Raw genomic sequence first — 24370 nt, forward strand, 5'->3', positions numbered from 1 at the left:
GCGCTTGTTGGTCATAGTAATTATTATTCTGTAATATCGTTTTCCACGATGAATATTAATGCTCATGAATATTCATGTACAGACAGCACTCATTTCGAAATAGGGAGAACCCTAAAGGTTTCTCCAGAATAGGTAAACTTTGTGTATTCACATTGTGTTCGTGCTGTTCAGACAATTTTGGTATGGTGTGTTTTTTCATACATTCATTGCTATCAGTTAAAACATTGTCTAGGACATCAAAACTTCATACTACTGGCAACACAGTCTAGTACAACTAGGAACAGACAACAATGCAGTATATTACACACAAGTACTTTATTTGTAGCTTTTATGAAATGGCAATTTTATGATTGCTTTGATTTCCTTGGCAACAAGACAGTGAACGCAATTTTTTTTTTATTATTTCAAAAGGACAAGGAGCAAGCTTCCACATGGCAAAGTTTGGAGAGATTGTACAAACTTTGATTTTCAATCAAATTTGTACCAAATATGAATCCTAGCTTAATGAGGAGATACTGTGAATGAAATCTAGTCGAGGCAAAGATGATTTAACCTAAAGATGCATACTTTAGCAAACTCAGGTCCACAGAACTAAAATCAACTTTGCAAAGTAAGAGTCATGATTTAAATAATCCCGACAAGAGAAGATTAATATCCCACAGTACAAGACAAGTTGAAAGCATTCAAACAAAAAATATTGAATTTATACCCTGGTTGTTCTATGTCACAAAGCAGGTCTACATCATTGGTCCTGTGGTGCTAAAAATCTGAATCAAAACATCCAAAACCACAATTATTTTCTTCAATTTTTCATAAATTATGTTTGCAGAGTCATAATTATATATTTAATTAACTTCCAAGAATGTTTTCATTCAGCCAGAAAATACTAGTTACATAAGGGTTTTGTCACTGCTTGTCTTTTGATATGTTGTGACAAGGCCCCTTAGTGCACTAATATTTTACTTAGCTGAACGAAGAAAATTATTATTGTGAAATAAGGTCTAATTGTCTTTATTCCTGCAGTTGTTAACATGTTGGTCAAATCAATCTAATACACAAATGAGTTATAGTGAATCTAGGATTCTAAATTATCATTGAGAGTGTGTACACGTCCCAATATAGAATACTCAGTGATAAAAGTTGAAATATTTCATATTTCGTTCTTTTAGTTTGCTATAAATAAGACTATTTATTGCACACTTAAGGGGTGTATTTTCCATAATCAGGACTTTCATCTCCTTGTAAATCTGACGTCCTGCCTTCTGTTGGGGACTTGTTGCTTGCTTCTTTTTTGTCTTCATTGTCTGTTGAGCTGTCATAATCATGGTAGAGTTGGTACATGAATTCAAACAATGTTGAAGTCTTCTTTTTAGAAACCACATCTTGTTGGTATCGTTTGATTAAGGACCATACTTCAGCTATAAATAGGTGTAAAACAATATTAGTTCAGTCAATCTAGCAAAAAAAGTGGCCCAACCTTGATCTAATTGCGACATACATTTCTTACTGCAAGCATCTTGTTTAGAATCTTACGCTTAACAACATAGCAAAAGTCTCGGAAAATCTAAGTGGTGGAACGGGGCTAAAAATGAGTTTTGAATAATTGGCTAATTAGCATATTCATGAAATACAGTGTGTAAAAATCAATGTAAGTAACATGTCTATGGATAGCTCTAAGGATGAGTAATTACTCTAATACCATCTTGTGATCATAAAACCTGCCGTGAATATTTTAATAAGTATACTAATGAGTGTCATTAACATGAATAACATATAGTCCAGTCAAACTAGGGTTCAACCTTGGAGGAACTACTTGCAATATAAATAATCTTAGTGCACCTTGTTCAGAATTTTATGGTGGACACATCAAAATTCTAATGAAATTCTAAGTGGTGGAACAGGGCTAAAAATAATTAACATAATTAGTGAAAATTTCATATCAAGAGAAATTGATGTGTTGTTCAGTATAAAATACTGAACAAGATGCACTGAAACAGATTTCTGTTGCAATTAATTCAAGGTTAAACCTTATTTTGACTGGACTATACTTTTTCTTTATACAAAGAGTGCAGATATTGTTGGAATCATTAACACTAAAGGTAGGTTAACACTGTGTAGTACTATGGTAGTCCTCTGTGGAAGTCTGTGTGTTATGTGTTTGTTCATGTATATGTGTATGGATGTGTGCCAATTAATGTATGTGGGAGGGGGGGGGGGTCTAGAACTATTGATCTCACCCCTTAGTAAGTATACTGTACTCACCAACTAATAAACCTTCAGATTTGATGAATGTGTGAATATTGTGGATATCATCAGCCAACTTTGGATCATCAAAGGTAAAATAAACTAAATCTCTCTTGGCAACAGAGGCAGCCATCATCTGTATTAAGGCTGAAAATAAGGGTTTAAAACAGAAATTAATTAGACTGGCTATATGGATGACGACTTGCTACTTAATTTCAGATTTTTAATATATAAAACAATCTTATTATGGCTTTCTACTGGGGAAATAAATGTAAATACCATAGACAAAGTTTGTGTTTCTAACTCAATACCTTGCATAAAGCTAAAAAAAATGTGTAAAAAGTTTGTTATTTTACATACAATAAACATTTTACACATTTGTTAATTTGGCATATGTTGTTTCACATTGATATTTCAAGTAGGAAGCTATGATAAAATTGTTTTATAAATTAAAAAATTAAAAAATCCAAAATATATACCCAATCCACATCCATACGACCACTTTAAGTGTGTTGCAAAAACATATAAACTCAGCTTGTGGCCCTTTAAAATAAATTATGTAATTGAATTTTTTATGTTATAAATTTTACTACCAGGTTTAAGTTAAGTCACTATTGCATGTGATATTTCATTAAGGGGGAGGTGTCAAAAAAGTCGATAGATTTTTCTTATACTTTGCATACTTAAACATTGATATCTGAATATGTAAAAAATGCAGAGAAAATACTATGTCACCACCTTTGTTTTCAGGATAATGCCAGTAAAAAATGTGACCCCAACCCTATCAAAATTTCACCATTTTGGAACAAAAATCACATGAAATTGTACAATATTGGAACACACAGGTACCAAGGGATATATCTATCAGTTCATATGTATGCTAAATCAACTGAACTAATCATATATGGAGTTTATTTCTTTTTCTAAATGTCAAAGTGCTCATAATATTCACAATTGTGACCCCCACCCCATCAAAATTTCAACATTTTGGACAAAAATCACATGAAATTATACAATATTGTAACACACAGGCACCAAGGTATATTTCTATCAGTACATATGTATGATAAATCAACTAAACTATGCATGTGCAGAGTTTATTTATTTCTCCAAAAGCCAGAGTGGTCATAACATTCAAAATTATGACCCCCCCACCCCCACCCCCAACCCATCCAAATTTCAACATTTTTGGACAAAATTCACATTAAAATGCATAGTATTGGGACACATAGGCACCAAGGGATGGTTGTCAGTACATAATACTAGTAATGTATGATAAATCAACACATTAGGGGCTAGGTCAATAGTTCAATGTAGGATAAATAGCTAAACTTTTTTTAGTGAATCTACCCCCTCTAACTTAATTGGCTAAAATTGAAAATGTCTATCCAATTTCAAATCAGTATGCAGTAATGCTATGAATACAAAGCCAGTATGTAGTTAGGAAAAACAGTTCTTTTGTTGACACTTTTTAGTGCTGTGCTATAGTGAAAATTCTTCCATTTCTCAATATGGGGAAATTTTAAAAAAAATTAAATAATTGCATACAAACAGACCTATTAAAAGTAAAATCGTTTCTGTAGGATGAGAGCTAGACAGCTAAAAAAAACCCCCAAAAGTAAAAGAATTTAGATTTTCATCCTACATTGAAATATATATTGATCTCGCACCTTATATCTCCATTGTTGAAACAGTCAAATGTTGATTTCATGTAAGGAAATTGTGAGTGTTTATTGCGGAGTGTGGTCACTATGAAAAATAGGAAATAAATCATCAAATTGAACTATAAATGATACTATCATTAGCTGTTGATCCACTGAACTCGGCATTCAGTATATGCACCTCTTGCTCTGCATATGTGGCACTGCACTGTGGGGAACCAAAAGCTACAATGTATGCTACTAGATGTATTTATTGTACAAAAATACATGTAGAACCCCTCATTGAAACCTTTAAAGTACTGGTAAAGTTACCATGGATACTTCTTTTGTGGGGAGACAATGTAAATAGTTTTTATACAACTTGTATAATGTATTGCAATTTGAACCATATGCTTTACTATAAACACTGGACTCACTGAGTCAGTGTGACTATAGTACCAGAATAGTTGGCGAGACAGATGAAAAATAAATCTATTTTTGGTTGAATACATCTACTGAAAAACAGACTATATTCATTACCAAGGGAATCACTAATTATGCAAATAACTCATTAAACTAAAAAAACTGTGGTAACAGGCTTTGTTTTTTGGACAAGTGTGCTTTCTTAGGTTAATGTATGTAAGAGTGTATGATACTGCTTAATTACTGAATATCGTTCATTATTCAAAATACTCATAAAGGAAAAAGTTGTAGCAACAAACTTCATAGGACAGGTGCGTATTATTATGGTTGATGTACGTATCATATTATATGAAATTTGAAGCTTGCTTTTTTAAGATACAACCTAGTTACCTAAAATCATTAATTATGCAAATTTTTCATTAAAACTAAGCTATATAAAAGATTTTATAGGACATATCCGCTTTGTTATGGTTAACGTATGTACTATTAAAATTGAAATTGAAGTATGCAGTCTTAAAATATAGCCTAATTACCGAAAATCATTAATTATTCAAATTATTCATTAACACTGTAAGGTACATCAACTAACTTTATAGGACGTACACAATTTGTTATGGTCAATGTATGTACTGAATTGTATTGAAATTGAAGTATGCAGTCGTAAGATATAGCCTAATTACAAAGAATCATTAATTATGCAAATTATTCATTAACACTGAAAGGTACACCATCAAGCTTTACAGGACATATGTGATTGTTATGGTTAACGTGTGTACTGAATTATATTGGAATTGAAGTATGTATTCTTAAGATATAGCCTAATTACCGAAAATCATTAATTATGCAAATTATTCATTAACACTGTACGTTGCATCAACAAACCTGATAGACATATGTGTTTTCTTATGGTTAAAGTATGTACTAAATTATGTTGAATTTGAAGTATGTATTCTTAAGATATAGCCTAATTACCAAAAATAATTAATTATGCAAATTATTCATTAACGCTGTAAGATACATCAAGGAATTCTATAGGACAAATGTATGTCAGACAGACAGACAGACACACCTTCCCCTTTTAATAACTCCCATACCCTTACGGGAGGTAAAAATTCATTGGCAGGACATTACTATACTGATACAGGGATGTATAATGTCTGGGGTATCCATTGGGAACGAATACATGTGTCGGAAGCTCTAGTCCTGCGGTGCACGCTTTGAAGGGACGACTTATGCCGTATGCAAGCAGGACTATCGACAACAGAATAAGTTTTGGAAGCCTTTTACAAAAGAGTACTGTTATCAATTTGTTATATGGTGTTTTTAAGGCCAGTAAATGACGATGTTATCTGGGTTGCATGATCAATTTTACTGGAGTTCAGGGACTGAAGTTTCTCCACCGACGCAACGCGACGTAGCCACTGATTACTAAGAAAATAGCGACAGAAAACATATAAAATGCTAAATGATGTTTCAACTAAAAATACCACCAATGGCGTTATAGCACAACTGTACAGTTATTAAAAATGTTTATCCATATGCTAGTCCATGCAAACAATAGGTGTTCATTTGCTGAATGACTATCCAGTTGCCTATCCAACCATGTTGCTATCTTTATGATATATGCTATCATTTGGCTGTTGCTATGGGTGTGGTCATGTTGTTAGATATATTTGTATACATTTTTGTATGTTTTTGTTCACTTGAGTATGAATTCCTGATATTATCTTCCCAATATATGTGACCATTTGCCTGTTGCTATGGTCTTGGTCTTGTTGCTAGGCATATTTACATACATTTTTGAATGTTTTATTCAATTGTCTATTAATCCCTGTTGTTATCTTCACAATATATGTGATTATTTGGGATGTTGCTATGGGCATGGTCTTGTTGCTAGGCACATTTGCATACATTTTTTGAATGTTTATCTATTATTATTATCTTTATTTTGCAACCAAATACAAAGAGATGGTTGAAATCATACAATTTAAAATCGCAAATACACAAGAAAACACTGAATAAAAGAGTACAGATAGCAAGGCTAAAATGTTTAAGAATGATTCCTAATGAAAGGTTACAAAGCTAAAGAAAGGTAAGACATAAAAATATACTGATTACTGTTAACAAGCGACCTATAGGTCAGAATAGCTCCGCTGTTCTTTTCAGTTTTTATTTTGGTAGCGATGTAATAAAGTGGTTAGTGGTTTCATATGATGTCTCACTATAAAACACATTTTACACAGAAAGTTGGTAAAATATTGCACTTTTATACCATAGTCACCATTTTATAAAAAGATTTACTGTTATGAAAATTACACAAAATCTCAGAAAAATAATGACTGGGAAATGCGCGCACACACACATGTGTGCGTACACACACACACACACACACACACACACACACACACACACACACACACACACAGAGGATTTTTGAGGTTGGCTATAAATAATTCCAGCGTCTTACAGCTTTAACCCTGGAAAATTTTAATAATGAATGAAATAAACTAGGGATCTAAAATAATTTTGAGAATTTGAATTTGAATTTTCTAACAAATTACCAAAAACACTGTCCATAAGCTTAATTGTCAACACCATTCAACTTGTAGTAGACATAACATCGTCTAATATTTAAATTTACGGAGTGTCTTGTGACCGGCGCCTGTCAGCAGACTCGGCCAATTTTTTTTCATCATTCCATTGTATTTAACCTTGTACTTGACATTTCACAATACTTATAATTCTCACTAAAATACCTCAACATGCTTCACCCACCAAATATCATGGCAATCGGTTCAGCAGTTTTTGACTTTAAGTTGTTTACACACACACACACACACACACACACACACACACACACACACACACACACACACACACACACACACACACACACACACACACACACACACAGACAGACAGACAGACGCCGGGCAATCCCTATAGCACTACTGAACCTCAGTTCAGTTGGGCTATAAAGCGACTGTACCAATAGAAATTAAAGGGGCACAAGCTGTGTTTATAAATTTCAGGTGAGATTTATGCTGCATAATTAAAAGTTACTCATAGTATTCTTCTTACTGAAATATACTCAAACTATCACTTGCAATTGACTGAACTCAAACTTGTTATTAAAATATAACCCATATACAAACCAATGGCATAATTTATGATACATATCAAAAGTGTCTTGGAATCCATACAATAAATATATAGGCAATCAGCTTTTCTAACAAAATCAGAAGGCAATTGGATTGTAATGCCATAGAAGACATGCATGGACATTTTAACATTATACTAGAATAGTTTAATCAAGGTTTTATGGAAGTATTTTCACTCAAGTAAAAAGTTTATAAACTCAGCTTGTGTCATTTTAATAGCTAAAATACAAATATAAATACCTTTCAATCTAGGGTCTCCTCCAAATGCACCACAACCCCAATTCCCTGTTGCCACTGCAGATAGATTCTCAGCAGATAACCCATCACCATAGAAACCACAGTAGGCCTAGAAAAAGAAAAATTTAACAGCCGTTTTAAACAACGCATACACATACACATATTTAATAAAATTCAACAACAATTTTCACTATTTTCAGTGTGTAGCTGAATAAATTACTGACAAATGTGCAATTGTAAATTAGATTACTAGACATAGTGATTCTATCACCTGAAACTTTTACATCACTTGCTAGATTTCTGCCTCTGTTACCTAGGTTTCAAAATATAACCAAAACATTGGTGTTTTACCAAGATTATTTCAGAACTTGAACTAAATAAACAAGAGGATAATACTAGATATGAGGGTGGGGGTGGGGGTGGGGGGAGTAGATAGTCTGATTGACATAATAATCAATAATCATGACTTTATTTAATGTCAAATGATCATGAACCAGAGACTGAGGTACTTTTAATAGTGGAGTAGATAAAAGTGGGTGTTTTTTGGTCAGTATCGTTCACTTTTATGATACAAGTATAATATTTGGTGCAGGCTAAATCTACATGTAAGTGAATCAGAAAATAATGCTAGCCATTCAAAAATCCAATATGGCCACCAGTTTTTAAGATGGCTGCCTACCAAAATCATTTGAATATACTTTTTCAGCTTCACACTGACTTGTTTTATCATAAATAGTTCATGACAGTGTCTAATCATATTTTCTTGACTCACTCTCTTTTTATTGACATAACAACATTAGTACAACAAACCTTATCTGTTTCTCGCTTGACCATACCAGGTTTGTACTGATCAGCTGAATTCCTAAAATGTATTGCATCAATAGCAATCACTTCTGTGTACAGTCTTCCCCAGGAATCCCTGTAAAATACCAATGTATTTACATTTATGTATAAATTAACTGATTCCTTATTATCATCTTCAAGCTTTTTCTTTTGCTATGACTTATCCTTCCTGCTCTACTTGCTGAACCAGCTACCTTTATTTCGTTTTTTTTTAAACTTTTCTTTTTGCATATCTTGGTCTTCGGGCAGATGTGCACTATCATATGAAAGTCATATTTAACTTTTTGTTTTGCACGAATCTGTAACGGACTTATCAGAAGAACTACTCTGCCGTGTTAACTTACATGTAGGTATGCATTCTACTGAATACTTCTGGTTTAAATAGTAATAGGGAACTTGCAAACCCGCCATCTTGGATATCCTGAATGTTGCATCATGGGAAATGTGATGATAAATATGAATTGATCAGTATTGTAAACAATCTTGTTACATTGTTTATACCCACAAATAATCTAGTCATGGTTAACCTGACCACTGCAGGGAGTTTATTCTATTGCTAGCTCCAGATTAGGTATTACAATAACTACAGATAACTCCACAGTCCTTTGCATCTGAGCATGCTCAGTCTGGATTGCAAGTTCCCTCTTGTATCTATTCCCCACTAAGTATAATAAACTACTCTTTTCACTATTAAAGTACCTTTGTGTTTTGTCTTTGTGATCTCCAGCCCATTGGAATGAGTTGGCATATCCAGTGTAGTCACTGAACCTTTCACATCCTACAAGAAAATTATAGAAAATTTATGATAACCTGATGCTTTCTCTGAATCCTAGTTTTGAAATTTGAGACATTTGAAGGGAAATTAATCTCAAATGATAGATGCATTCTGGGAGATAGTAAATTCATTCTTCTTCATTGTTTACTTATCTATCATAACAGGGCAGTCATTTGTTCATTAATTTGTCAGGATGAGGCATTCATCATTCACTTACTTTCTATGACAAGGCATTTATTCCATCATCTAACATTACATGACATTCGTAGCTCACCCATTTCCCATAACAAAGCATGCACTGTACACCTGTTGTCACAAGGCATTCATTGTACACTAGTCCACTGAACTATTTCCATGGTCCACATCAGATAACAATTGTCTATTTCTTTTCTATTCATTTTGTATATTTGTATCATATATTTCTTTGAAAGTGTAGCTTATTTTTGTTATCTAGTAAAAATTAAATTTCATTCATTCATTCATTCATTCATTCATTCATTCACTCAGCTGTGATTACAGGGCATTCATTGTACACTCACCTGTCATAACAAGGCATTCATTGTTATCAAGGGCTTCTGTAAATAACCTAGATATGATCATTTCTGGACAAATAAGGAACCTAATCTCCTCCTGTACACAACCCCAGCCAAGAACACCTCCTCCCAAATACTTGTTGGCAAAGTCAACCTATAACAATACACACATTAGAGTTAATTATGCAAGGGACTTTTACTGAAATGAATAAATATATTTTAAAACCTTTGTACTAGCTGGTCAATGTAAAGTTAGCTTTATTTCATTACGGATAACTTACATTAGAAATCATGTCTCAATTGAAATAATTTTTTATTCATACAGTAAAAATGGTGTTGCCTTAGTTTTTCACTCATGGACACTGGGTTTTTTTTGACACAAAGATAGACACATTTCAACTCTACATGTAGACTAACAATAACATAGCCACAACACACATAGCAGGAGACCTGACCAAACCCATTAAAATTTTAAAATATGTGGGGTAGGTAGATTTTTTTTATGTGTGAGTGTCTAGTTCAGGTTTTCTAAATGGTCTCTGTGTTGTTTATTTCTTCCTATCAGATGTACAGCCATTACAGATTGGAAGAATAGTTTTATATTGTCTTTTTAAGTTGATGTCAGTTTCTGCACCCACTATTCCTTGCGAAATTTCAAAATTTTAATGATTTTATTATTATTTTTCTTGAATATGTAAAAAAAAGTTTAGGGTCGGCATGAAAAACTAGATGGGTTTCAGGTAACCGGAATCAAACAACTTTTTTTATTTGACCTTATCTTGTTGGCTTACCTGTAACATTCCTTGGCCATCGTCTTCTATTGATCCTTTAGATGTGACATGAATGTCTCTAAATTCATCTGACAGTCTATCCCACCTCGGAAGATTACGTAGAACACGTCTTGTGTATGTCACAGTACCTGTTGGAACTGGAACACATCAAACAATATCATCAGTTATCTGGTGCAATGAAAGACTTTCAATCTCTCACAAAATTTCATGAGCCAAAGTGTCAACAATTTTCAAGTTCGTCAAAGTTCAAGAATCAGATATAAGGATGTGAGCAGTAACTCTTAAGACACATTAAATTCCAAGACATATTTTCGCTTGTTGATATTTGGTGATGATGAAACAACCCTGAATGCCTTTGTGGTGGACAAGTTTTATTCAAGGTTTATTATTAAAGTGGCCATATGGATGAGGATTCAATATTTATTTTAGATTTTTAATTTATAAAACAATTTTATCATGGCTTTCTACTTGGAAAATCAATGTGAAACAACATATACTAAGTCTATGTTTGTAACTCAATAAACTGCAAAAGATTAATATATGTGCATTGTGTAACATGTTTGTTATTGAACATACAATAACAAACTTTTTAATCTGGAATGTTATATGTGATGCTTCTTTCATAAAAGCTCCAAAATGGGTAATCAGAATTTGGCATATTGTTTTGTTGACATGCATGTTAGCATTTTAAAAATACCAGTACTGGTATATCTTTTATCATCAGTTTGATAAAATTAAGATTGTTGGTGCACAGCTTACCTGTCGTGGTAACTCTTTTGAAATAATTCAGGATACATTTAAGCTTCTCTGCTTTTCTTGGTTCAATACCATCTTTAGCACCTTTGAATAACCTGCAATAGCATTTAAAAATTATGTTTCTTGCCCCCTTCAAATCATAAAATCAAACAAGTACATGAAAATAATGTTTATGGTTGCAAGCAAACAAAGAGTTTTGTAAAACAAACTATCATAAAGATAGAAATTAACAAAGAGTTAGCTGCTGAATGACTCCAGTGAGCAATTGTCCAGGTCAATTACAACTGCTGACATCAGACCATAGACGAATGGAACCTGCTACAAACAGGAAAGTAAATAACTGAATTGGATTAATAACACTTGGCATAGCATGTTGGAACAGCAAAGACTTGTAGTACATTCCATCATTTGATAAGAATAGTTCTATGGCCACTTTACACAATAGTTGACAGTCACAAACAAATTTTCCAGTTCCCCTGGCATTTCATATACACATAAAGAGGCCATAAATCTGTTCTAATCAAACCATGGTGTGTAATAAAAGTCTCTGCTGTTCCAACATGCTGAGCCGAGTGTTATTAATCCAATTTATTTATTTACTTCCCCTATTTGTAGAAGGTTCAGTTCATCCATGGTCTGATGTCAGCAATTGTATAGTCTCTGCATGTGCAGGCAATATCACCTTGCAGGCAATAGTCTATTTAAAGAAGGTCATGTGATTCAATTCTGACCAATGACAACTTGTGTAAGAACGTTGAAGTGTAATACTGATTGTTAAGGGGAACACCACTCCAGCAAGGCATTTTCATAAACTATGGGTTCTGAAGAGTTATTTCATGATTTTACATCACATGACTCCTGAGTGCTTATTCCCTTTTGTAAAACATCTCTCATGAATATTCATTGTGCAACCATGAATATATAATTTCTGCTGAATCCCATCATGCAATGGCTCACAGTATAGATACCCTATAAGGGCACAAGATCAACTTGATGTTTCTCAGCAATCGCAAGTAATTGTAAGTGATGTAAAATCATGAAATGACTCTCCAGAACCCATAGTTAATGAAAATGTCTCTGGAGTGGTGTTATCCTTTAACTGATGTAAGTCTTAGTAGAAAATGAAACAGGAGAAAATACTTACTGTACAAAATTGATATCTGGGTAGCTGGAATATCCTGATTGTTTTTGCTTAGCGTTTCTCCTTGGGAAGGTACAAAAGAATGCATTGGCAAGAAGACACGCTATTTGTTGTTGAGATAATGTTATACTCATAGTCTGCTGTTTCTTTAGTAATGGTGGTGCCTAAAATAGGGTAAAAAAAAACAATGTATTATTGTAACTAGACTATGTAAGATACATTGCGTCGCTCCACCCTCACTGGCCTTCTACTCTCCCGATGTGAGAGGGGTTGACTGATATGTTTGGGCACCCTGTCACGGTGTACCTTAGTGAGAGTGGTTGACTGATGTGTTAGGCACCCTGTCACAGTGTGCATTAGTGAGAGGGGTTGACTGATGCGTTTGGGCACCCTGTCACAGTGTATCTACATGAGACGGGTTGACTGATGTGTGAGGGCACCCTGTCATGGCGTACCTTAGTGAGAGCGGTTGACTGATATGTTTGGGCACCCTGTCACAAGGTACCTTAGTGAGAGGGGTTGACTGATGAGTTAGGGCACCCAGTCATAGCATACCTTAGTGAGAGTGGTTGACTGATGTGTTAGGGCACCCTGTCACAGTGTACCTTAGTGAGAGTGGTTGACTGATGTGTTAGGGCACCCTGTCACAGTGTACCTTAGTGAGAGTGGTTGACTGATGTGTTAGGGCACCCTGTCACAGTGTACCTTAGTGAGAGTGGTTGACTGATGTGTTAGGGCACCCTGTCATGGCGTGACTGATGTGTTAGGGCACCCTGTCATGGCATACCTTCTGATACACTCATAAGCATTGTAGTTAAATTAAGTAAATGACTTCATAAAAGGAAAAGTCCAGTCAGTCTTACTTCTGCCTTTTGTATACTTACTACTTACTGTTATCAACTTGCATATAATGATTTAGTAAAATACATAGCACCTGGGTACATACAAAGTTAATGTGACGTAACTACCAATGGTTTTCCTATTAACCCTTGTAGAAAAAATCCAAAATGACAGTAAGACTTTTTTACACTGTAGCAGTAATTTGACGGATGTAATCAATGGGTGTACATGTACTAAAGGCAGAAATATCTCTGACTGAATGCTTTCTTTAACAATGGTTTACATATAACTTAAGTTCTGCTACATGTATTTTTGATTTCTACTTACCTTGGTACATATATTTGGCAACTGTAAGGCCAGTCTGATCATTGCTGGCAAAGTAGTTTTGAAGAAATGCATAGTTTCTCTAGCATCTAGAATTTCAGTGAAGAAGCAGTGTAGTCCTCTAAAATCCCATTTATTACTATACCGAATGTTGTACTTCAATATAGCCTCCTACAAGAAAAACCAAAATAGTTCATGAACCATAGAACAGTTGTTCCACTCTCATCTCACCAGCCTTCTCTTTATGTGGGTAAATCTAATCAGATGATGGAACCACCGACATGGTGTATCTTACAGACTAGTATTCATACCCAATACTGACATGCTGATGTACTGTTTCACAGTAAGATTACGTATTTTCAGTCACTCATTCAAGCTATAAATTAGCTTCCCTGTAGACATAAACTAAAAGGACTAACACTATTACAGTTTTTCCGCCATCATAACGGACATTTTGATTTTTTGAATTTTCTCTCTGTCCGTCCAACTAGTCTACTCATGCTGGTATTAGGCTGTCGCCTTGCCACACGTAACATTAAAAAAAATTAAGTATAAATTAGAACAGAATAGAATCTGTTTGCCATGTAATCTCAATGAAAACACCTAATTATGGATTCATTAGTGACCTGATTGCAGGTTTTTAATATTTCTAATTAGGCATTCAACCAATCACGGTGTACGGTGGAATGCCAATTGAGACCAGTGTGAGTGAAAAGTCAGAGTACACTTGTTGGACGGATGAAAATTCAAAAAATCAAAATGTCAGTTAGGATAGCGGAAATAGTGTTGTAGCGTTAGCCCTACACTTCTACAGGTAGGCTAGCTATAAATAAGTCATCGAATGAGAAATGAGTTTTGTCTCAAAATGCCAATAAGGTCCTTTTCTAATTCCATGGCTCAAAATCATATTGAAAATTTCCATATTTCAGACTGTGGTAGTTACAAAATGTACCTCAAGATCCAGTGTACTCTTTATGTCACCAAGTAATGTTTCTTGTATAAGCTCCCATCTTGCTAGAAGTTTCTTTTGTCCACCCTACAAAAAGATCACATCATGATATAATTACATCCTACAATTTCTCATCTTATGATTATATATACAGCAAAAAAAAGATCATCGTTATGTTAATGGCATAATAGGTGTTTCCTTGACTTTTTGTACATGTGTATTGAATAATTTTCAATTATATCATCAAATCATTTCTATGTCTGAGTACCAGGTATGAGTTTTACCAATAACAAGTGATCATTAAGAAGATTTACCTTGTGAATTCACTTTGTTTTAATAAAAACTTGTATATTAAATGAGGTAACATACATTGGTTTTATTCACTTTTCCTTATCAGAATGGAGTCAGTAGTGATTCAAACTCAGGCAGAAGTTTCATAGGAGAGTTGTAAGGCAATTTCTGTTAACTGTATTATAGTATCAACTGCTTATTGTTTTTTTTATTGTAAAATATTTGATGACAGATGCCCCAGTTGCCTCTCTCTCATATGTCATTCTCATATGTTACTTCCACCTAAGTTTGACTCAATGTTAATTACTTCATACTGATCAGTGAAAGCGGATGAAACCAACACACTTTAACTCGTTTGACAAATTTTTATCAAAGACCATGAACTCACAAAGTCTCCTTCCCCTTTAAGTATGCTTCAGTAAGTAAAATATAACATCTACTAGCACAGTTTAAAATGGACATATGGATGAGGATTGGGTATTTATTTTGGATTTTTAATTTACAAAATAACTTTATCATGGCTTCCTAATTGAAAAATCAATGTGAAACAACATTGACAAAGTCTGTGTTTGTAACTCATTACAATGTGAAAAGCTAAAAGATGTGTATAAAAGTTTGTTATTGTACATAACAAACATGTTACACATTTACTAATCTTTTGCAGTTTATTGAGTAGGAAGCCGTGATAAAGTTATTTTGTAAATTAAAAATCCAAAATAAATACCTAATCCTCATTCATATGGCCACTTTAAATATGCAGCAAAATTACCCATCCCACCTCCACACTCACACATTCAAAGAACTTGGCTGATAGTTGTCACACCAGTCCTAAGTTATGACATACTCACATCATCTACAGGGTAGAGATTTTCTTTTGAACATGGCATCTTGACATAGTCCGCATTCCAGTAGTCTTTGTAAGTATCAGGCCATGGTCTAGGTGGATCACCACTACGGATGTGAGGCTATAATCAAACATGTATTTAAAATTATTTAGTACATATGGTTGCATGATATTTTACTCCTCTGTGAACACGGAGAGCTAGAGGTTATATGTGAACAGGGAGAAGCTATAGTCAGAGAGTTTTAGAAAACTAAACACTCACTTGAATTTGTAGTTCAAAGGCGGCGGGGGGGGGGGGGGGGGGGGGGGGGGGGGGGGGCTGAGATGACAGGGGTTGGTTTGTTTGACTTTATTTAAACTCGATAAATTGTTGAGCCAAAGGCTCTTCTAACACAATGTCGAGTAAGGGAAATTTACAATATTTACAATGGTTCAAGAGGGGGGATGAGATGACTTGGGTCGGTTCAAAAGGTGGGGATGAGATGACAGGGGTCAAAAAGACAGGGGGTCCAAGTGACCTGTTACCTGTAGTAGTTGTTACTTTTACCCTTGATGCAGAATTTACTAAAAATGAAAAAACAACAACAACAGAACCTTATATTTGACCTTGTAATTTGTAGCTTCACTTACCCTGATCATCACTACATGTTGTTTGTCTGGTTTAAGAGTTGGAAGTTTTGCAGCACAGTCTGGTGTTCTGTTAATTTTGGTCAAATCTGCTCCTTTATTGACATGACGTACGGTTCCTGGATTGGATGTAAGTGCTAGTACTTCTTGAGATTCAATATCAGTCTGATCTGAGCTGTTAATGATAAAAAAAATTAATGTGATGTTATTGTAAATTCTTGCTGAATGAAAAGATGGCTATGATTGATGTGCCTGAAAACAAATCAATTTTATACTTGGGGGAGTAATTAGCACGTGATAAACTCATGTCTAACATGTGACAAGTCATGTCTGACATGATAAACTCATGCCCAATATGTGATAAACTCATGCCAAACATGTGATAAACTCATGTCCGGCATGTGATAAACTCATGACTAGACTGTGACAAAGTCATATCTGACATGATAAACTCATGCCAAACATAATGAGGAGAGAAACCCATTACTGGCATATGACACATAGGTCTAATGACAATAGAGAACTCATGTTAATTTGACTCACGTAAATACAGTGTAGTCTATTTGTATTCACATGAAAATCTAAAGTTTGCCACATGGAAGTCATGAGTTTGCCACATGAAAGTCAAGAGTTGCCACATAATAGTAATAATAATGTTATTTTTTTATATAACGCTTTCCCACACTGTGCTCAAAGTGCTTTACAATTATTACCCCGGACACAGATCAATGAAAGTCATGAGTTTGTCACATACCAGTCATGAGTTTGTCACATACCAGTCATGAGTTTGTCACATACCAGTCATGGGTTTGTCACACACACCAGTCATGAGTTTGTCACATACCAGTCATGAGTTTGTCACATACCAGTCATGAGTTTGTCACATACCAGTCATGAGTTTATCACATACCAGTGACAGTCATGGGTTTTCCACATACCAGTCATGTGTTTATCACACATACCAGGCATGACTGTCATATGCCAATTGCTTTGTCAATGTCAAATCTGCATGTGAGTAATGTAAACTACATTTTATGTTTGATGTTTAATACAGAAAAACTACATACTCTGAGAACAATGACATTGATCCATCATACTCCATAGTTTCACTGACATCAGAATGGATAGCTGATGACTCATCACTTGTAATTCTCTTGACTACTGGTGAGTTTGATGCAGATCCAGCTTTGGATGTAGATGCCACTGCACTTGGTGAACTCTGGAAGTATGGTGATGTCGTAACCTGGTGATCTGTTGATTGCCTCTGAGGAGAGTTGTCTGTTTTATGTGGAGTGGATTTACTGGGTGTTTGCTGTTTACTGTCTCTAGTAGGAGTTGAACTTGGTGGTGTGGTTGACCTACAAATTAAATAATAAATATATTCATTTAATTGCCACCTTAGATAGCCCTCTCAATGCAAATTTAGGTCACTATGGGTCACTAGTCTAAACCAATAATTGAAGACTTTATGGAAATGATATGTTGTAATTATCATTATCACCTTCTCTGTTCAGCTGCTTGGGCAAGTATTTCCCTTCTCTGCTTCACAGAGTCATCATTACTGCTTCCATCATGAGAAGAACTCATGGCTGTATCTTCACTTTCTTCAGTTCTTCTCTTTTTGACAGCGTCTGTGGTCTTTTCTACTACAGGAGTCTCACAGTCTGTGTGCAGTAATACACATATACATCATTTTACTAAAAGTAATGAATGGAAACGATGAACAAATGCATGTCTTGACAATTGTATTAATTACCTGACAGTAAGTTACAAATAAGTAGTGTTGTACATACACTTGTATATCAGTTATAGTACACCTCTAATGATGCTGTTGAAATGTTGGTGAAAATTTGGGATTAGCTTCCAAGAAATATTTTGACTCTGTGGGTAGAAATTCTAATTAGTAATTATGAACCCAGAGTCTATGAACATCATGGTTTTGTGCTGTTGTTGTTGTTTTTTTAATTCTCTGGCCTCAGAGTCCAAAATAAAGATTTAATAATAAAAATACAAGGAAAATTATAGCATCAATAAAGTTTGAGCATAGATGATTGGCAATGGCAGTACAGGGCTCGAAATTAACAGTAGTCCTGTGTCCACAGACTACCAATCCTTGTCATGGGGCTACCATAATTTGTAGCTGTAGCCCACTTAGGCTACAATGTACCACTGATTATGCAATGATTTAAAGGATGGGAGATTTACAGACATGAGTGTTTCAATAACACACATATTTCTAATAGAGGAAGTTGTTCAGAAATATAGAACTATTGTCTAAGGGCTACCACTTTCTGAAATTGGTAGCCCACTAGGACTACCAAAAAAAAAGTTAATTTCAAGCCCTGCAGTATTGCATGCCATTGCCTTTTTACTATTTGTATCTTACATACATGTACAATGATAAAAAAAAAATTACAATTAGCACACTGAGAGTTAGAAGTATTGATCTAAAGCAACATCTACTGGCACTGCATAACTGATCAACTTTATATTTGTAATTGTAATCATGTGTACATAATACCTTATATATTTTGAGTCATATTGAGTACCTTGCTGTGAATTTTTGTATATAAATATGTGAGGGGATAGGCCCAGACTAAATGTAGCTGTCAGCTATTTCCTGACTCCCCATTTACCAACTGTTATATTTATTTGGGGTAAATAAACTGATTATGATTATCTTAATGTACCCAGAAGAGTAACATAATGGATGTATTACTTTCACTAATACACAATACATCCATGAATATATATCAAACATTTGTCAGACCTTCAAGGCTTGGGAGTAATTATACTAACTACTCCAAGGTCAGAACGATTAATTTGCACCAAATTTTTCAAAGTTCAACTTTCAGTCTTTTGATCAATATTATATATTCCCCTTGAAAAAGATACCAAATTTGCACATAACAGGGTGCATTCATTTTAATAATTTGAACCATGCCCCGACCCCTCCCTTACCCCGTAATTGAAGGTATGTTTAATTGGTTGTAATTGTATGGGATTTCGTCTGCTACATTTATTGTAGTCTGTTTACTATTTTAACAGTGGGTTTGGTGTCATGATAGAATAATTACCAACAGATTGCCCACAACTGCAGTACTCGTGTAAATAATTGTGGTTCATTTGAGTGTACGTGTAGTCAAGAGGTAAACGGAAACAAACTGGAATTTGATACCTGTAGTTGTACTAGTTACGTTTTTACTAGCCTGGTCTCCTCGTTTTCGTTTGCTCTTTTCTGCACCAGACGACTCAATTGGTTTATGTTTTGTGAAACTTTCAATAAGCGTTCTTTGTCTCAATCGTTTACCTCGCCCAGGCTCACTACTTTTGTTGCTCATTCTTTACGATATTGCGAAACTGTTTGCAATGTCATCCGACAGCTTAGAGTTAGGAATGCGATGTAAACAAAAGTCAAAACCCGTTGTACAAGCAGAGCGTTCCCCGTATCGTCTGCTACACAGAGCTTTTCAGTCCTTGTAGCGCTCTTTTCCAGCTCACGAAAATGAATCAAAATCAAATGCTATTTACTGCACAGCATTTGGAGAAAACTATACTTTTACTGTATGCTACTTGGACAAAACACACTGACGAAAGCATTTCTTAACCTCAGATGACTGGGAGTCGCCATGATGAATCTCGCGTGAAGTGGCAGCACTGGCGAGATTTAACGTTATTGCCTCGTCTTCGACCTTTCTTTTTGCTGGGTTCAAAACCATACAAATATGGTGAGTGGATGACAACATTTCATCTGCGAAAATCTAATGAATCGTCCGATTAATCCACAATCTTCTCTCATATTAAATAATAGAAATATGTGTAGGATATCAAAAACATGTTATTTAATGAAAATATTCACATTTATACATCTTAAACGTTGAAGGAAGTAGGGGGTGCGCTCAGCAAATGGTCATATCAAAATAATGGCCGCCTCCATGCGATAACCATTTTTGACATGGCATTGCCGAAATAGTCGTATTCTATGTGTTTAAAACATAATTTCGTTCCACCGATAATAAGAATGTATGTACTGTACCACACATTTTTCGAATGAATGCCAGAGTTTCAACGCAACAATGAAAAAAAGGTTGATTTTTGGCACTTGTGTACTCAAAACACACCCGGCTTGCCTTTTTTTGGCAGCAATGCATGTAGCTGCGATACAAGTTTCTAGTGGTTATGCTGTGTGTAAAGAAACAAGGCTTCACTCACCGTCTATCACTGATCTGCACTGATGTTGATCCAATAATTATGTCAGCTGACAATGTCAAATTAGTGACAGACATGCAACCAGTATTATCAATGTGACCAAGTATCATGGTTCAGTGTATTTGACCAGTTATATTATTTTAGTAGTAAATTCAAGACTGTTTTGACGTTATAAAGCAAGTATTGCTGCCAAATATTAAAACATGAACAAGCTCTTGTATTGCTGTTACGCAGCCAACATGTCAAAATTGAAATCATGCCATGAATAGTAATCATGTATTTACTTCTTTTCTCTGTTCAGGGTGACTCAACGTGTACGCTGAGAACTCGCAAATTTCTAACAAACCGCTTGCTGTGCCGCAAGCAAATGGTAAGTTTACATTTTACATTACTCTCATTGTCAAAGACATATTACCTTTCCTCTCTGAATAAGTAAAATGCAGAGGTTTTGAAAGCTGCCTGAACGACATGCATTTTCAATGAAGGGAAAGGGAATTCTCGCATTTTGATGATGACTTCAATAGTAAGTTCTTATATAAGTTATGCAGCAATATCAAAAAAATGGCAGACTGTTGTTTTGTGTTAAACTGCAAGATCATCATGTTGTTGAGCCCTATCAGGCTACTAAATGACACGAGTAAAAGCTGATGTTGTGGCACGAATGTTGTATCTTACACTCTAACTTATATCTGGTGGAAAACTTTAAATGCAGCCAAAGGAAATGTACGGATAATTGGCAAAAGCACATTTGATGACAAATATTCCATGTTTGACATTTTATTCATGTTTTCATTCACAGGTTGTAGATGTGTTACATCCAGGACGTGCTACTGTACCAAAGACAGAACTTAGAGAAAAGTTAGCTAAAGTGTACAAAACCACCCCCGATGTCATCTTCTGTTTTGGATTCAAGACTCAGTTTGGTGGCGGTAAAACTACCGGATTTGCCCTTATATACGATACCTTAGACTTTGCAAAGAAATATGAACCCAAGCATCGACTTGGAAGGGTAAGCTGTGTTAAAGTATAGACACAAATTCACTACATTTAGTCACTTGCTCTCATACACTATACCTTCATCTTAGCAAATAATCAACTTGGAAAGGTTAGATATGTTGAAATTTTGGCTACCAATTCAGTTATATCTGTTACTAGTGTATATCTTCAAATGTGCAAATAATTGACTGAAAAGGGTAAGCGATGTCGAAAGTTTAGACATTAATTCACTATATGTATTCATTTACTCTGACACATGAACTGAGAATTGTTACTGTGTAGAAAGTTTCAAAACTAATTCATGCCATTTGCTTTACTCTTGTACACAATTCCATCATATAAGGGTGAAAGCAGTGACTCTTTAATGTGTAATAAATCTACATTACTTGCTATGAAAGACCTAGGAGCAATTTTTAAATTCTATCTTTTGTACAGCATGGACTCTATGAAAAGAAGAAGGTAACTAGAAAACAAAGAAAAGAGAGGAAAAACAGACAGAAGAAAGTCCGTGGTACTAAAAAGGCAAAGGTTGGCCATGGCAAGAAGGTATGTTGAATTTTGTACATGTCTAATACTATAAAGAATTTGGTCAGCGACTGACCTAAACGTATATTATTTATTTATTAGTATTTTGAATGTGAATGAATTGTTACTTCAATTTGTTGTCAAACCCATAAGGTATTATAAACCAATCACAAATGGATAGTTTTCATGATGGATTTAGATGCATCTATCTAAAAGGGATTGAGCCATTGCCATGTGAAATCATGATCTAACTTTAGGTTTTAATAGCAAAAGTTTTTAGAGTTTGTGAAGAGAACTTGGTCAAAATCCACCAGTATGAAGGTGTACATTGTAGCTAGGCTATTATGACTTGTCTTGCATTGACACACACATAAAGGTAATTCATGGATATATCATAATGCATAAAATAATTGTGCTATCAACAACGTCAACATCTATGCCGAAATCAACCTAACCTGTTTGTATTTTCTTGTCATTTCTCTACAGTAATTGAAGGAACAGAAGAGACATTGGGAAATATTTGTATTTTGATGGTCATCTGAAGGTCGTCCGTATTCAAATGTAATAAATTCTATCTGTTACACCCAAATAACTGCAGTTCGTATGTATTTTGTGACTACACTATACATAATAGACTAAAAATCAGCCGTTGTGAGGGCCCTTCTCATCCTTTTCCACAAAGGGGATAGATGGAGAGGACACTCCCAATAATGCATTTTACAGTCTACACAAACACAACACAAAAGAAGTTTTTAAAGTTTCTGCATGGACAAGAATGGAATTTTATTGACATCCAAAATCATTCATCTGAAATGAAATATTTGTTGGCCATTGAAACAGTATTTGGAATTTTATGTGTGGTATTACCAAACTTGTTAAGGGAATTGTACCCCTTTCATCAGATGAATGACTTTGTAAGATGTCAATGGGAATCCGTTATTATCCATAGCTGAACGTGAAATGGACACAAACACTGGATGGTTAGTATTCTTAAAGCCTACTTGACTATAATTAACAGTTGGTTGAACTCAAAAGTGGTACTCAGGCCAAATATGAGGTTTAATGATTAAATAGACTTAGTATTGTATGTGGTCTGACAGGTTGATAATGTACAGGATCAGGCATCAGGGGTTGCACTTCTCATATTTTTCCAGCAATGATACGGATGCCTCCCTCCCCCTTACACACATATTTTACAGTCTAATGCCAAGTGTGCTAATGCCAGAAGATAACTTTGAATCTCATAAAAGATATGTATCTACATTAAAATTGTACTAGTTTTGTTTGATAAATTCAACTGTGCCACATTTATTTAGTGTTAATATTGAAAATAATTTCCTAAATTTCTTGTAACAGTCAACCTTTTGAAATGAGACCAATTCAAAAGATGGAACATTAGAAGTAGTTTGGGTAGGGTTGATCCAAGTCAATGTTACGAATATTAGGCTGTAACAACCAATCTTTCAATCTAGTGATTACCCCCATCAACAAAAACATGGGACAAATTTGAAATTACTGGTGATGGTTAACTATGTTGTATTCCGGAAGTGGAACATTGGAACTAGACATTCCAACAGTGTGGCAATTGACATTCCTGGTGGTTTCCAGTAAGAGTTGAATCTTTATATGGGCAAAATGAAACATGTATAAGGAATTCCAATATCACAGAACTTTCACCTGGTAAAGTATTATGAATGCCACCTTAGCAGCAACTATCTCATATATCTTGCTCACCTGAATACCAGCAAGATCTAAAGGACGCAACCAACGTTACACATGTGTTGATAATCCTAGCTGGATATTTACATAGTACAGAAGTTGAAGTAGAAAATACTTAGTAGATCTGAGCTGTACACATGAAGAAAACACAAAAGACTTAACTTCAATCACGCAAGTGAGGTTTCAACATAAAATTTACTTTAATTTCACAGGAAGCCACATAACCATGAGCACCATATAAATAAAATGTGATATATATTAAAAACTATATATGTAAAGAAACACTGGAAGAAAGTGTCATAAAATACAAAAAACATTGCACATAATTGTCCCATTGTTAGCCTTTTGCTGTAAAATTGTAATGAATGCTGTTCATCCATAAAAGTTGATTTACTGAGTGAAATGACAGCAAGGAGTGCTGCTTACCATAGCAATAACTAATAATAACAAGGTTAAGTGTTTTTGGCTTGGCAAGTCATGTCACTTCACCCTACTCTGTCTC

At 34.7% G+C, this 24370-nt stretch overlaps 2 protein-coding genes across 2 annotated transcripts; one reads left to right on the forward strand and one right to left on the reverse strand.

Annotated features, from left to right (window-relative positions):
* Positions 1-94: 94 nt before the first annotated feature.
* LOC144452499 (poly(ADP-ribose) glycohydrolase-like) lies at positions 95-19760 on the reverse strand. Its single transcript, XM_078143599.1, has 16 exons — positions 19598-19760; positions 17921-18083; positions 17487-17777; positions 16423-16594; positions 15797-15913; positions 14661-14744; positions 13712-13879; positions 12548-12708; positions 11407-11498; positions 10648-10784; positions 9863-10010; positions 9248-9326; positions 8516-8624; positions 7709-7814; positions 2263-2391; positions 95-1418 (listed from the first exon to the last, which is right to left on the reverse strand). The coding sequence occupies exons 1-16, from the start codon at positions 19758-19760 to the stop codon at positions 1201-1203; spliced, it is 2337 nt and encodes a 778-aa protein (XP_077999725.1). The 3' UTR covers positions 95-1200.
* Positions 19761-20110: 350 nt separating this feature from the next.
* LOC144452252 (small ribosomal subunit protein eS24-like) lies at positions 20111-22749 on the forward strand. Its single transcript, XM_078143306.1, has 5 exons — positions 20111-20147; positions 20930-20998; positions 21428-21637; positions 22060-22170; positions 22636-22749. Exons 1-5 carry the CDS (start codon positions 20145-20147, stop codon positions 22636-22638), a joined length of 396 nt encoding a protein of 131 aa, XP_077999432.1. The 5' UTR covers positions 20111-20144; the 3' UTR covers positions 22639-22749.
* The last annotated feature ends 1621 nt before the right edge of the window (positions 22750-24370 follow it).

The sequence above is a fragment of the Glandiceps talaboti genome, chromosome 22 (assembly GCF_964340395.1).
Source record: "Glandiceps talaboti chromosome 22, keGlaTala1.1, whole genome shotgun sequence".
Taxonomy (NCBI): domain Eukaryota; kingdom Metazoa; phylum Hemichordata; class Enteropneusta; family Spengelidae; genus Glandiceps; species Glandiceps talaboti.

What these genes read in the sequence shown, in the direction of transcription:
- LOC144452499 (XM_078143599.1), bottom strand. Translation starts at nt 19,760, where the DNA reads ATGAGCAACAAAAGTAGTGAGCCTGGGCGAGGTAAACGATTGAGACAA. An exon ending in CCAGATATCAATTTTGTACA is followed by an intron (nt 11,499 to 12,547) that starts GTAAGTATTTTC and finishes ATGCTATTGCAG; the next exon opens with GTTATTCAAAGGTGCTAAAG. An exon ending in TGAATGCCTTGTTATGACAG is followed by an intron (nt 9,327 to 9,862) that starts GTGAGTGTACAA and finishes ATTTTCTTGTAG; the next exon opens with GATGTGAAAGGTTCAGTGAC.
- LOC144452252 (XM_078143306.1), top strand. An exon ending in TGCTGTGCCGCAAGCAAATG is followed by an intron (nt 20,999 to 21,427) that starts GTAAGTTTACAT and finishes TTTCATTCACAG; the next exon opens with GTTGTAGATGTGTTACATCC. An exon ending in CCAAGCATCGACTTGGAAGG is followed by an intron (nt 21,638 to 22,059) that starts GTAAGCTGTGTT and finishes TCTTTTGTACAG; the next exon opens with CATGGACTCTATGAAAAGAA.